General features: G+C 41.7%; 1 protein-coding gene across 1 annotated transcript; it reads left to right on the forward strand.

The window, feature by feature from the left end:
- Positions 1-1,239: 1,239 nt before the first annotated feature.
- On the forward strand, positions 1,240-14,658 carry LOC133915910 (probable esterase D14L). The gene is made up of 2 exons (XM_062359302.1): positions 1,240-1,777; positions 13,902-14,658. The coding sequence occupies exons 1-2, from the start codon at positions 1,407-1,409 to the stop codon at positions 14,344-14,346; spliced, it is 816 nt and encodes a 271-aa protein (XP_062215286.1). The 5' UTR covers positions 1,240-1,406; the 3' UTR covers positions 14,347-14,658.
- Positions 14,659-15,234: the final 576 nt, after the last annotated feature.

The following is a 15,234-nucleotide window of genomic DNA, read 5'->3' on the forward strand; positions in this document are numbered from 1 at the left end:
GCCAAAAGTGTCAGGGGAGACCAGCGGTCAAATTGAAAATAGTTCCTAGGTCCTTAAATACACTTGGGTTTTTATATTAATCGGTCAGTGTCTACCATACAGATAGATCTTAGAAGAAATCGTCTGTGACAAAACCATAGATGAGGTTTTCTATACATCGTCTCTGTCTGTATGATATAGATAGATGGATTTATAAAAACCGTCTATGAGTTCAGACACACCTAGACGGTGGTCTTATTATAGACACGTCTATCTTACTAACCGTCTACGGGTATTTTGTAAGTGGCGGGTCCTAAAAATCCATCTGTGACTTTATCCGTTTTCACTGATTCTGTGATAGTTTTTGCTCGTATCCCCATAGACGGCACCAATTTTCAAGGATTTGTACATGAGTTGCCCATTGTTTTCTGATATAAAAAATAGGGATACCTGCGAAGTCGATAAAATATTTTGCAAACAGAGATACAGAGTTATACAGGTTTAGACCCCCCAGTTGAGTAATAGCCCTACGTCCTCTCTTTCCTTGATTATTCTTAGATCATAGAGTATAATGTTGATATGGGTTGGTCTATCCTAAGAACTAGGCAGATTTTGAAATGTCTAAGGCTTAAAATCTAGTCGACTAGGGGGCTTGCGAATTTTTGATGGATGTTGGTTTCCTACTTGATGAGGGTTTCACGAATTCGGAGATGTGAAGGTGCAGCTTATTTGTGCTTTAATTGTGATTGTTCATTCTAAATTGTGTTGTCTTGAACATACCCCTCTCCCTGCCTTATATAATCAGATTGTTAGACTCTCGATGATCTTGGAATCCTTCTTAGATAAGGGATAAATTCTATATCCAGGATGAGTACCTTTCAAGTATATTGTCTACATACCTTACTTTGTGACGGCCACGATTAGCTCCATATCAAATAAGATGTATTCAATCCTCATATACTTTATATATATAATATATAATATTAATTATATATCATCGTCACTTTATATATATAATATATAATATTAATTATATATCATCGTCACACCGGAGTCGCATCGTGGATGACTGTATTGAACAATAATAGTATGTATCTCTCCCTTGCTAAATCGCTGTCAAGATCACTCATCCATGTGGTCCCACAGGCAGCATGCGTCTCCCGTTGCTAATCACATTCACACCCTCACAGAACCGATCTTGCAGACGCACGAGGAGTGAAAGTGATAGGCAAAACACTGCCGGTGCGCAAACAATCTTCCCCAAAAGCCCTTGTTCCTCCCCTCCCCGAGTGGCAGGGTAGAATCCTGTCCACGCGACCACCCCTCGGCCTTTAAAACGCCCACCATTCATCCATTTTCCACCACTCTCTGCCCCGACGACCTCTCCCCTCCCCGTGAGCTCGAGCAACCACCTCCAAAAAAAATCCATGGGGATCGTGGAGGAGGCACACAACCTGCGGGTGGTGGGCGAGGGGAAGCGCGGGGTGATCGTGCTCGCGCACGGCTTCGGCACGGACCAATCCGTGTGGAAGCACCTGTTGCCGCACCTCGTCGCCGACTACCGCGTCGTCCTCTTCGACACCATGGGCGCCGGCCCAACCAACCCGGACTACTTCGACTTCTCGCGCTACGCCACGCTCGAGGGCTACGCGCTCGACCTCCTCGCCATCCTCCAGGAGCTCGGCGTCAAGTCCTGCATCTACGTCGGCCACTCCGTCTCCGCCGTCATCGGCGTGCTCGCCTCCATCTCAAGGCCGGACCTCTTCACCAAGCTCGTGCTCCTCTCCGCATCGCCTAGGTAATCCCATTTCCTCCCCTTGGTTTGCTTGCTTATTTCCCCTTCTATAGTCAATTAACTGTGCTGGCCTGCAACGAGCTTTAATTTTGGGGAGTTGACTTATGGGAGCTCTTCGTTTAATTTTGGTGAATTGTTCTAAGAGCTCCCTTACCCCGCATGGTAGTAGGGAGGGCTACCCTCATGAAGGAATGTTTTAGATTTGGGCGCAGATTGCGGCTTGTCGTTATGGGGAAATTAGTGGGTCTAATGCATGGGTTAGATCTCTCCTAATACTTCAATATAACTGACTTCTTAGACATAATTAGATGTTTACGTAAGTAAAATACTGATATGATAAGTTATTTAGAGAGTAGAGTGATGAAATTTTTACTTATGAAAGAAGCTAATTTTTTTTAACAATCCTAAATAATTGTGAGGTAATAAATCGTTTTAGAAGACCTTAAAAAATAAGCAACAAATATATGCATTGAAAGTTTATTTTAACCCAAACTTTTTATTTTCTTTTTTCTTTAAATATCATCTAAGAAATAAAATATTAAAAATAGCCTTATGGTTTACTGTATGTCGGTCACCAGAGTAGTAACTTGCTGTGAAGATATTGCTTCAAAGGATAAGCTCTTGTCGTTTCACTGATTTTTTTCTGATGCGATCAATTGTCATGAAGCTATTACGACACAAGGATGCATATTGGACTCACCTTTCCATGTGAGGTGGCTGGTGAGAGAACTTTATGGATGATAGTGATCTAGCCATCAATAGGTACTCATAGCTGTTAGCATGATTCAGACCGCTTTAATTTAGTTACGGATAGGAGATGAGTGTTGAAACTGCCCCGGCGCGCTAAGCATCAGAAAAGAATAATTGATTTAATTTATAAGAGAATTCGGAAATGAAAAATTTAACAAATACACGGTTTAAAAGAGCAAAATCGGCACAAACCCCATGATGACAATACGAGCTTAACTCAACAGACGATAGTCACATCAAAAGGCACACCCAGATAGCGGAGAAGACCAACCCAACTTAACTCGTACGCTAACCAACCTCAACCAAACAACAGACATCCTCATAGCTCCGTCGGCGGAATCTTGCTCCCACGCCGCACCTCTTTGCATACTCACAACTCAGTCGATGGAGCATTGCTCCTTCACCGCACCTCTCTATGACATAGGTCGGTAACATGTCCCTTCAGATGAGGGCACATTGAATCAAAACGCTATCATGAAGTGCCAATCAAGAATGAAGATCCGTTGTGAAATGAGGACGTAGGGGTCAACCTACAAAAGGAAATAGGGACACCAAAGACCACGGAGGCCATTCGAGGTGATGTCCTTTAGGAAGGGAGCGACAATGATGCTACCATCGCTCAACCGGAGAGCCGGTCAGGGTTTTCACTCAGAGTAGCTATAAGAGAGGCGGACTCGCCCCAATGACGCCTTAAGGAAGGAGATGACGCCGAGGGACACCAATGTCATCGGCACCGGTACACAATTGATCAAGGCTTTTGCTCGCGACTCCTCCATCTCAAAGTTTACACAAGATGACAGAAGCCAAGTGAGACCACGCCAGGGCCTGACAACTAGCAAGCCTTGTAGCTGCACCACCCCAACACCTCCCCTGAGCCGGAGATCCCATAGCCCCATCAGGTGCCACCGTGAAGGAGGGGAGAAGCTGGGAGCAGCCCAGGCCAAGGGGTGAGTAGGGGATGGAGCAGTGTAGTTGTAGGACACCAGCGAAGAAGATGGCCTACACGCAGCAGCACAGTGTGACAAGACGGTGTAGCATGGCCCAGCCTAGCTAGCACAACACAGCATAGCACAGCCAGTGCAACCCAAAATGATGGGGGAGTGCACGAGCATTCACCCTTGCGCAGCCACATTCAGTAGGGCGACAGACTCGGCACCGAGCACAACACCGAGGCAAAACCGACGAAGCCAAGAAGATCTGACCGAGGACGATCTGGCCGCTAAAAGCCAGCCCCCTCGAGGACAAGCTCAGGTCAAAAACCTACAACAAGCTAGAGTAGAGTGGAGCCGGACGGAGCAGAAGCCACATCCGTCGGGCCTGGCGTCGTCGCACGCCTGAACCGCACTAGCACTAGAAGGCCCTGTGGCGCCACGCGCCACATCGCCCAAAACCGAGCCCCGACACCAACAAGTGCCGCTCCCCCACGAGCAGAATCCGGCGAAGCTAGCCACCGCCAAAGACACCAGTTGACCACCTCGAAGGGAGAACCCACGGATCCAGACCACTGGCGCAGGTAAACAGCGTAGATCCGACTACCACGACCACCCACATGCAAACGCAACAACATCGCGCCGCTACACGGACGCCGCCTCTAGCGAAACAAGGCAATGCATGAGGGGGCTGCAGCAGATCTGGCCACCACCACCACACGGAGCAAATCTGCCCGCCATTGGGGAGAGGCCTGCCATGGACAAGCCGTCGCAAGACCCAGCTGCACCGCCACCAACAGAATCAAAAGTGAAGGTGATATGCCCTGGAGGCAATCATAAAGATGATTATATCACACATCTATGTTAATGTACTTTTGAATAATATGTTATTCTAAAAATGACTACCTTTTATATTGATTAGCAAGTATGTGACTTGTTCATTAAAATCTTTGTTTATATCACGATATTATTCTTAGTCGATCCTTAGTCACATATCATTATGATGATAAATAAGACCAGCACATGTATTGATTGATGATCTTATTTCATGGATCATAGGTTTAGAGATACTGAGTCAATAATGTGAACATTTATATTAGAGAACATGATGTTGGATAGACCCATCTTGAGATACTGCTGGGATTGTTATTTATGATGTACCATCAGTTGTTATTTCAAATAGTGTACATGCAGGATCCTTAGACCTAATATCATCATTGATTCCCAAAATGTGTAGTGACATATTTTGAGCCTGTCAAACGCTATTTCGTAACTGGGTAATCATACAGGTAGTTTTCGGACTTATCATGAAACATGTCATGGGGTGTGAGTGATCAAGATGGAATTTTCCCCTCCTTGATAACAGGAGAGATATCTCTAGCCCCCTCGAGGTAGTTGGATCGAGAAAGTGTATGGCTATGCCAATATGATTAAAAAGTTAGTCAAGATGAATCCACTACTTGATTGAGTGAATGGTCGAGCTATCACAAGGGTGACATGTATCTCGCCTTGAGCTTGACTTGTATCATGAGGCGAAGGGATCGGTGCATGTGTAAATCAAAGTTCAGCTGATATGATCTTTTGTGTATACTCGAGAGTCAACATGTCCTTCTAGGGATCGCTATTAATTTCAGTTTGGAAAGAGTTTTCGAGTCGTAGCTGTTTGTACATGAACCTAACGGGTCACACACTTAATGGGTTAGAATAGAACAAGCAAACTGGATCCGTATATGGGTTTTGATTGGATTGTGATCCATGATAAGTCCTAAAAGGCTTCCAACGTGGGAGCCCATTGGCGAGCTCTATATAAGGAGAGACATGGGTATAGCGTGCTAAGGTTGAGCCACTCCGAAATCCTAGCTGCAACCTTCTACAGGATCTCCCAAAACTCTAGCCGTGCATGCGATGCTAGCACATCGTCGCTCACTGTTTCTGCCCAGTACATGTGGATACCGTAAAGGCGATGCTGCTATTATAGCGATGATCTTCTCGGTGAGTTGATCGCGATATGTTCGGAACCGGTCGCCTGCTGTAACGAACTGGTTGTCGTACCTGCTCGTCTGATCACAGAGCACAACGCGACCACTCAGATCTGGTCGGACAGCACGACACGACCACTCAAAACTGGTCGAGGACGTGACAGACCTAATCAGGAGTTAGTAGAGGAATTGGTCAAGGAGCACGACCACCTGCTCGGAGTTGGTCGGGGAGCGTGACCACCTGCGTGGCACTGGTCATGGATCTGATCGAGAAGCTGCTCGTTGAGTTTGATGCGCACGACGTTGGATTGGTCTACTCCAACTCTTATCTGCTGCACTACGGGTCGAGCGGTAACGATCTATGACCTCCTACTACCATGGTTTTCTGGGTGAATGCGGTAGAAAAATTTTATTTTAGGATAGCGTAGCCTACCCGTTACCAAAAAAAGGAAGGGTGGGAGATAGGCGGGGGGAGAAAACGGGGTGGCCACTGCTTGGTGCCGCCCTTGGCCCGGTGATAGCGGCAGCGGCCGAGCCAAGGCCGGTGGAGGAGATGGTTCTAGGCGTGGGCGAGGCACCCTCAAGTCACCTCAGCGGAGTGAGGGAGTAAACCATGAATTGACAATGAAAAAGTAGAGATTAATAAGAGTCAAACTGTTAAATCTTAAATTAAATAGTTGAGTTGAAAAGGAAATAGGGCCATACCGCCATATAACTACCGGGAAGGTGGCAAACTCAATTTATGCAAGGTTGTTGCATGTGGCTAACTGCGTGCCTTTTGCTAGCTTAAGATTAATCTTGTCACTAAGCTTTTCAGATTTAAAATGCTAGTTGCATTTTGGATAGGAAGTTAAACAAGAGGATCACTGGTGGTTACCGTAATCCGCAGTACGTAGCACAAACTACAAACTGTTCAGTTCCGGGGATGTTCGTTTTCTAAAAGTCTAAAACTGATAGACATCAGAGACCAATAGTTATTCAAGATGGAGTTAATATTGGACATTGGTCCTGCTTAAGATTTGATGGAACTTAATATTATTCAGTCAGTACTTGTTATGGTCTTGAAAGTGTCACTTGAGGAGATCTACTCCGGTGGCCCTCTTTTGCAAAATGTCTGCGGATCTGGAAGCGGATTATGTTACTTTATGAGGGGCATATCGTACTCGCACAAACACTACGTCAAAAATAGATATGGAGATATGAAAATAATAACAAATTGTAATATGATTTATCACTAATAATAATAGTGACAAGTTATAATTGTGACCCATCACTAATGATGACTTATCAGTGATGGATCTTCATGATAAATTCATTAGTATCATAACTTGTTACTAATGATAAATTCATTAGTGACGGGTCGTCCTAGGCCAGTTAATGATAGATAAGTTGTGGTCCGTTACTAATGACGATATTCGTCTTTTATTTTTCTTGTGTAGCACCAATGACTTATGGATAAAATATAAGCCCGAAAACCTAATCTTGATAAGAATACAAATGTGACAAATGAGTATTTAATTGCAACAAAATATAAAGATATATTAGCTAATCATATTCAACAAGTTGTAAATCCATATTCACGAAATGTAAGAATTTATTCACACATAAACAAAATCAAGAATATAATAAAAGAAAAGGAGAAAAAAATTGTGATGGGAGAGATGAATTATTAGATCTTTTGATGTCTTTAGGTGATTGCTCATGAAAACTGTAAAAGAAAAGAAATACATATTGCATGTAGGAGTTTTTAATAACTTCAAAGTGGATAGTTTTAACTTCAACAGGATCACCACAAGACTTTCTAAGGAAATAGCCAGCCATGTTGTTCTATATTCACTATTGACCAATTCAAAAATATTTTTTATTTTTTGTCTTATTTTTCGTCATCTCAGCATCACTATAATAGGAACCATTATACATTTTTCTCATGTGGGATGTAAGAGGTGACGGCTATAGACACAAATGTATATTCTGAAAATGGTACAAAAACTTGGACCAGAACTCAATCTTTCAAGTCGAATTTGGCCTCGAAAAAATTTACCGAACCTGATGAAGTGGGAAAAAAAATGTCAAAATCAGAGTCCATATATAAAAGTTATGCCCGTTTTACCGAAGGCAATCCGGGTCACATATCAAATTATGATCATTTGGATCAGATATTAAGAAATTCATAAAATATTTGTACAAATTTAGATGAAGAAAATTTTTATGTGTAAATTATAACCCTCAACGAAATTGAGCAAAATCAGTTATTAGTGATAGGTCAAGATTACAACCTGTCACTAAAGTTCAATCATTAGTGGTAGGTCATGGTTCTGATTCGTTACTAATCAGTCATAGGTGATGGGGTCATGGTTATGACCCGTCATCTACCTTCGATAAAGAAGGTTAAAAGGATAAAATCTCTAGTGTCTATCACTAGGTTATATGTGAGATGATAAAGGAGCTATGCATGCGAGGAGAGGTCGCGGGTTCGAGATCCATGGAACACAGGCTAGAAAATAGTTTGAAAAAAGGCGTGACTTGTGGGGCATATGTGATGAGCACCTGTGTTGACTCTCAGGTGAAAAAATATTTTTTTTACTCTTTTCATGCCAAAAACGCGAAACGTTCATCAATCATAATCCATCATACATGTTCAGTTATTAATGACTAATCACTGCTATAACCTATTACCTATAATCTCATAAGTGATGGATTGTAAGCTATCACTAATGACAATTTATCAATGACGGATGCGGAACCTATAACTAATACGGTTATTACCTGTCACAGGAGCTATTTTTTCAAGTAATGAAATATTGGAGAGACTCGAGAGATATTGGAGCCAGTTAGTTTGTTTGGATAATCCGTAGAGATGACTTTGTCTTCCCCGGAAGTAGCAGCGTACACCGCTGGCCTGCACAGTTCAATCGCCTGCTTGCCAAAACTTGTGTGAGATGAGATGATCATACAATGGCTGATCAAATCAGATTGATCGCGAGAGTTCCATGAACCAATATATTTTACTAGATCTAGATGTGGATGCTCCTATCCTCTCGGCTGCATGCTTCCGTTTGCATGCTCCTGTTTTGTAGGCGCTTACCTCTCAGCTCTTCTTTAGGCGTTAATGCTGAGTTAGTTTAGCATGGCCAATGCTCCTTGTATCTGCAGGTTTCGGGTTAAGATGAGTGTAAGCCGTCTATACTAATTGTCTTCAGTCAATTAAGGATGAAGATGGATTCGGATTACTTACGATCGGATAAAAATATTTTTCATGTCATCTAACGCAAAATTTTGGCTTCAATCTATTTTGTTCGAGTCAGATTCTTTTTACCATATTTGCGCCCAAGTTAGTTCTCTAGTTTGCTTTAAGATCCGCACACATTTTGTAAAAGAGGACCACCTGAGCTGTCCTCTCACTTGAGTCATCTATATTGACCACCTGAGCTGTCCTCTCACTTGAGTCATCTATATTGTCTGTATGTTTGCATAATTATTATTTTTGGGGTTCCTTGATTCCGCAATATAACAAAAGAGTATAACGAAAGAACAAGAGAACCATTTTGTACACTTCCTTGGTACTGCTGATGTTTGAATTTCTATTCGTTGTGTAAAGCAATAACTGGACCTATTTAGAATGCCTTCTCAGTCTCATGTCCCATTTTTCTGAAAAACCACTATTATTCTTTTCCTTTTTTATTATTTCTAAAATTGAGACAGCGGTTCTTTCAGTAGAAGAGATATAAATAAGTCGGCATGACCGACAAGTAACTGAATTTACGCTCTTATCAAAATCTTGGGTGGTTATTTCTAGCTGATCCATGAATCATAGTTCATATTCCAGATTTTGTGGCTACAACAGATATAAAACCTGTATGATGGTTTTCATAGCCTTCTATTATTGGATTAAGGAACCCTAGCTTACACAGTAGTGGCCGGCGCAACCTTTAATAATAGATGTACATAGCTAGCTAAAAAAAAATATTCGATAATATTTTGAGAAAAATCAGTAGCATTTATTAGTATGAAAACGCAGATTGTAAAATAAATGAATGATTCAAGTAAATTTTGTATGTTTTCTGATCACAATATCGCATTGGTTTTTTATTTCATGCATCAACACTTAGTAGGGAAGAAATGTAAAGGACAGCATGTCACATGATCACATAAATCAAATACAAGGAATAAAAATTGTCTTTTACTCAGAAATTATGATTAAAGCGCTATAAATAAAAAATTAGCAATAACATCTTTGAAAAATTAAAGGTGAGAAACTGACGATAGATATTTAGGGGGATCAAAGCTGTGCAACTTGTAGCTCATTCAGAAGTGAATTGATGCTGATGAGCACGGTCGTGTTTGAGCCACACCCGCGCTTGCGCCACCACCAGGCTCGGTGATGTTGCCCTCCTTCTCATGCACATGTTTGGGTGTTGGGCCACCTGGAGTAGTGGCACATCTAGGAAATTAGAGATTGTCCATTTGTTGTTGGGCATTGGGCCACTAGGAGACTTGCCGACTTGCCATGTTGGGTTTGGGCTGTTGAGTGTTGTCATGTTGGGCTTGACCACTTGGACCACTGAGAGCTGTGCCTATGGTAGTAAGAAAAGGGCAAAGGCCCACGGGAATAAGAAAAATATGATATATACTTAATTTTTTGCAAAAAAATTGGGTGTACATCTGTACACCATTGCCCTCGTGTAGGCATTCCCCTGTTACATTCAATGTTACTTTGATACCAGTGTCTAAATTGTTTTTGCTGAATCAGACACTTTGAATCTGAGTCAGATTTCAACACCCATGTTAGATTCTAAATTATATTTTACGTGTCCAAATTTTATTTGCTGAATCAGACATCCGAATCTAAGTTAGATTTCGACACCTATATTCGTGTTCAGTTAACACTAGTTACACAGTCCCTTTGCCTGCTGAATCGGTTAGATTCGCCTTGAATCAGTTATACATTTATAGTTCCAACATTTTAGTTCGCAAGTTCAAGACCGAGTGACATAAATGTGCAAGCATAGGGTCTAAATTGCATTTTTTTTCTCTGCAGAAACAACATGATTTGCATGTGTAGTTGTTGGAACTGGAAGTCAGACTTTATTTGACTTGACTCATGTGTCATGTCAAAATTTTGCAAATGTCCTACGTGTCATTTTTAAACTTATAGCTGCTCATGTAGAAGTCTTGGAGTAAAATTCAGGTCATAGTCAAGCATGGACATTCGATTTATAAATCTCTTGTTTTTGTGTTGAATATACATATATGATCTGTTATAGATAAATTTGAGTTATAATTAGATGAGACTAGCAATAGAATTATAGTTAGACTTTTATTTTCAAGTCTTTAAATAGAAGTCACAACCGTTGTAGGGGAGGAGCACTCGCAATCATGCCTCGAGGATATAAGCAAGTTGGCCAAAACTCACTAAAAAATAGCATGTCTCGTGTGTTAAAACCCTAACAAGTGGTACCAATGATATGAAGAAAAGATTAAGGGAAGACGTGAGGAGATGCTCCACAGTGTGCAAGGCTTGAACCGTCTGATGAGATGCATCAATGGAAATCCGTTCAGGCATGGAGATTGGGTTGATAGTGACTGGACGCTGCTGTTCGATAGGTGTCGGTCAGATGTGACAACCATGTTTGGTGGCGTAGCTAGATGACATCGTGGATGATTGTGGCGGCTTTGACTCACGGTGTGATTGATAGGAGGTCAATTTAGATCAAAGCGGTTGTTGCATGCTCAATATGAAGCAACGATGGTGACGACGAAGGCCATAGTGGACTTCAGAGGTTGATGGGGGGCATCGAAGGATTTGTGGCAGCGAAAGTGCGGTCATTAGCCATGGTGTGCTCAGCAGAATCGTACGGTGGCTAGGGTTTCAAGTTGAGGCGCTCAGCTCTGTTGGCCCATGGCTAAGTGTAGCTGGCTCATGTTGGCTCATGGCCAGAGCTCGTAAAGGCAGGCAGCCGAGGAAATGCGCTGGGGCAACTTGGTGCATGCTGTGCAAGTGATGTGGTTATCGACAGGGCTCGAGAGTGGCGGATCGTGCATAGACAGTGCGCGAGGCGACGTGTGCGTAGCTCAGCGTGTGTGTGGTCGTGTGTCTAGGTAGGGCATGGGGGTGAGTGTGCAGAGGGGCGGTCAACACACATGAGGTACGCGTGAGCGAAGGGATTCAACAGTCTACGACAATAGGCAATGGCGTCGATGGTGTCTAAATTCAAGGTAATGAAATTTGATGGGACTGACAACTTCGGTCTTTGGTAGATGAGGATTAAGGATCCGCTAGTGCAACAGGGTATTCTGAAGGCTCTGTATGTGACGAAGCCGACCACGGTAGATAATGACAAGTGGGAGAAGATGCAAGCATAAGTGGTGGCAACAATCAGGTTATGTCTCTCCGATCAATTTATATAGTATGTCATGGATGAATCATCAGATAAGAAGATTTAGGATAAATTAGCTAATCAGTTCATGTCCAAAGTATTGGCTCACGAGCTATATCTGAAACAGAAATTGTATGGGTTAAAGATGCAGGAGGGGTTAGATCTTGCTGAGCACATAAACGTCATCAATGAAGTTGTAGCTGACCTTGTGAAGGTGAATATTGATGATGACGACAATGCAATTATTCTTCTGTGTTCCTTGTGAAAGTCTTATGAGCACTTGGTCACTACATTAACAGCACTTGGTCACTACATTAACGTATGGCAAAGAGCTAATCAAAGTGGATGATATTCTTGCAATGTTGTTTGCTCATTAACAAAGGAGGAAGAACAATGCTAGTGAGGTTCATCAGGATACACTTTACTGAAGGGTGATCGAGGTAGGGAGATTGACAAGAAAAAGAAGGGGTCATAGTGCTATAAATGTAAGGATTAATGATGTATGAAGACAGATTGTCCATAATTGAAGAAGTGTATGGCAAATGTTATGGTTTCCAAGAAAGATAACTTGGAAAGTGATAGTGATCTTCTCATACCATCAAGTGCAAAGTCTTATGATGAAGCGTGGCTATTAGATTCTGGAAGTTCACATCATGCAACATCTAAGAACAAGTGATTCTTTTCATACTATGAAGGTGACTTTGGTCTTTCTCACTTGGGAGATGATACAAGTTACTGTGTTATTGGAGTTGGCAACATCATGTTCAAGATGTATGATGGATTAGAAGTGCTTGTGAGTGTGCAGCATGTGCCGAGACTTATGAGTAATTTATTCTCATTTAGAATTTTGCATGAAGAAAGTCGATTATATCAGATAGAGCCAGATAAGAAAATCTGAAAGGTGATACAGGACGGCAAGACTGTGATCATAGGTGAAAAGATGGGTGTTCATCAGTACAAGCTAAAGGGTAGAGTCATGGAAGAGGGAGCTGTAAATTTTGCGGAATTTGTTCTTGGCGGCGAGGCATCCTCGTCAGGTTGTTCAAGGTTAGCAGAGAATCGGTGGCAGATCTAGAATTGCAAGCAAGGGTGATCCAACTTAACATAATTTAATATGCCAACATAATTAAGTATAAAATTTACCTTAATGTAGGTCCATGTAACACACCTACATGGGCCTTATTCTAGTGCAAATTCATAGGATGATGCATGGCTCACTGTGCCACCCATCTGGATCTGCACTAGCAGAGATGGATGGCTCAAGTTTGGGTACATGGAGGTCGCACATGAGTGACTCAAGTTGGCATGTATATTCACCAATGTGGAGTTTATTGTATTTATGTAGAATGTGTACAAAGTCTGTTACAGATAGATTTGAGTTGTAATTAGGTGAGACTTGAAATAAAATTGTAGTCGGACTCTTATTTTTAGGCCTTTAAATAAAAGACACCACCATTGTAACCGCAGATCGACGAAAATAGAATATGAGAAGAAACATTTGTTGTCATGCCCTGAGGATATAGGCTTGTTGGTCGAACCTCGTTAAAAAAATATCGTATCTCGTGTGTTAATCTTGTACTTGGCTTGTCGAGTCTGGTCATGCTGCCACGAAAACTGAAACAAAATCATCATCCTAGTCTACTAGGGTAACCCCAACTTATATGATTATCATTTGATACCAGTGTTCGGTGAACAAAAAGTTATGTTTTTCCGTGAACAAAAAGTTATGTTTGAGTGGCATTAAATCACTTTTTGTCACAAATGACAACTTCATCTGAACCTTAATTAGGTAGGTCAAACTTGAAAGTTTCTTTCTTTAAATGATGCATCATCTTGGATGAGAAGATGCTAGTGTAGTGGACCTCATCTGAACTATGTAGTTCCTCTGCTACTGCAAATGCCATTGAGGACCATGTTTGTCATGGTGAATATCTGCAGACTATCCAATTTTTACGTTTTAGAAGAACTTCTTCGTCCACTCAGTGGTTTAGTTTGTTCAGTATCTGTTCTTCTATTTCTTTTCTTGTTTTGCATACGTATTAACTGCATTTTGTATTTATTCTCACCGAGTCAATTCCGCTTTGACAAATAGGTACCTCAATGATGTGGACTATTATGGAGGGTTTGAGCAGGACGAGCTTGATGAGCTCTTTGAGGCGATGCGATCAAACTACAAGGCCTGGTGCTCAGGTTTTGCACCACTGTGTGTTGGAGGAGACATGGAATCAGTGGCAGTTCAGGAGTTTAGCCGGACACTCTTCAATATACGTCCAGACATTGCACTTAGTGTTGCCCAGACGATCTTCCAGAGTGATGTGCGCGGCCTCCTCCCACTCGTTAGCGTCCCATGCCACATTGTTCAGAGCACCAAGGATCTCGCAGTGCCAGTCGTTGTGTCTGAGTACCTGCACAAGCACCTTGGCGGTGACTCCATTGTCGAGGTGATGCCCTCCGAAGGCCATCTCCCCCAGCTTAGCTCTCCGGACATTGTCATCCCTGTCTTGCTCCGACACATTAAGCATGATATTGCAGTCTAGGTTGGGCAATCGTTACTTCAACAAGATGAACATCCGAAGGTGTCTATTGTCAGTGTTTGTGTCCCCCTTAATCGTTTAATGTAGGGTTGCATCTATTTTAATAAGATGTCCAAGGTGTTATTAAGTATTGGCGGTCGAAATTGTAGTGTATATGTCCATGTAATAATCCACTGGCCGTCTAATTTGCAGTACCGTATTGAATGCTTTGGCATCATAAGTCTTTCAGAAACTCTTCATGTTATTTTGTAGTTTTGCCACGAAACTGAAACTGCTACCGTGTTGTACATGTTGGCGTTTATCATTGTAGTCTGACGGATGTGCCTCTATAATTCCACAGTTCTTTGTGAAGGAGACCGTTAGGATAAACACCCATCGGAAGGATAGCTAGATAGTGTTGGAAGTTAGAGGAGGAATTATACTATAGATTGAGGAGACTTAAAGATAGATAGGTGTTTATCCTTTTATATAGATAGGAAAAATTACAATTCTAAATCAATTCTAACTCCTAACTTATCTCTAAACTGTTCTAGTTCAATCTGACTTCTAACTTATCTCCTACCAAATTTATCTCTAAACAAATCAACTCGAATCCTAATATGCCAAACTTATATCCTAGATGCTCTTTCCAAATAACTAATTAAAAGATAAAGTATGTTAGAATTTGAGTTGATTTGTTTAGAGATACATTTGATAGGAGATAAGTTAGGAGTCCGATTGAATTAGAACTACTTAGGGATAACTTAAGAGTTCGAATTAATTTAGGATTGTAATTTACCCTTTCTATATAAAGGGGCAACCGCACATTATTATAAACAAGCAAAAATAAAAATTAATCTAAGTCTCCCTAAATATTTTAAGCCTCCTCAATCTATAGTTTAATCCCTCCCC

Source organism: Phragmites australis, chromosome 4, assembly GCF_958298935.1.
Source record: "Phragmites australis chromosome 4, lpPhrAust1.1, whole genome shotgun sequence".
NCBI classification, from domain to species: domain Eukaryota; kingdom Viridiplantae; phylum Streptophyta; class Magnoliopsida; order Poales; family Poaceae; genus Phragmites; species Phragmites australis.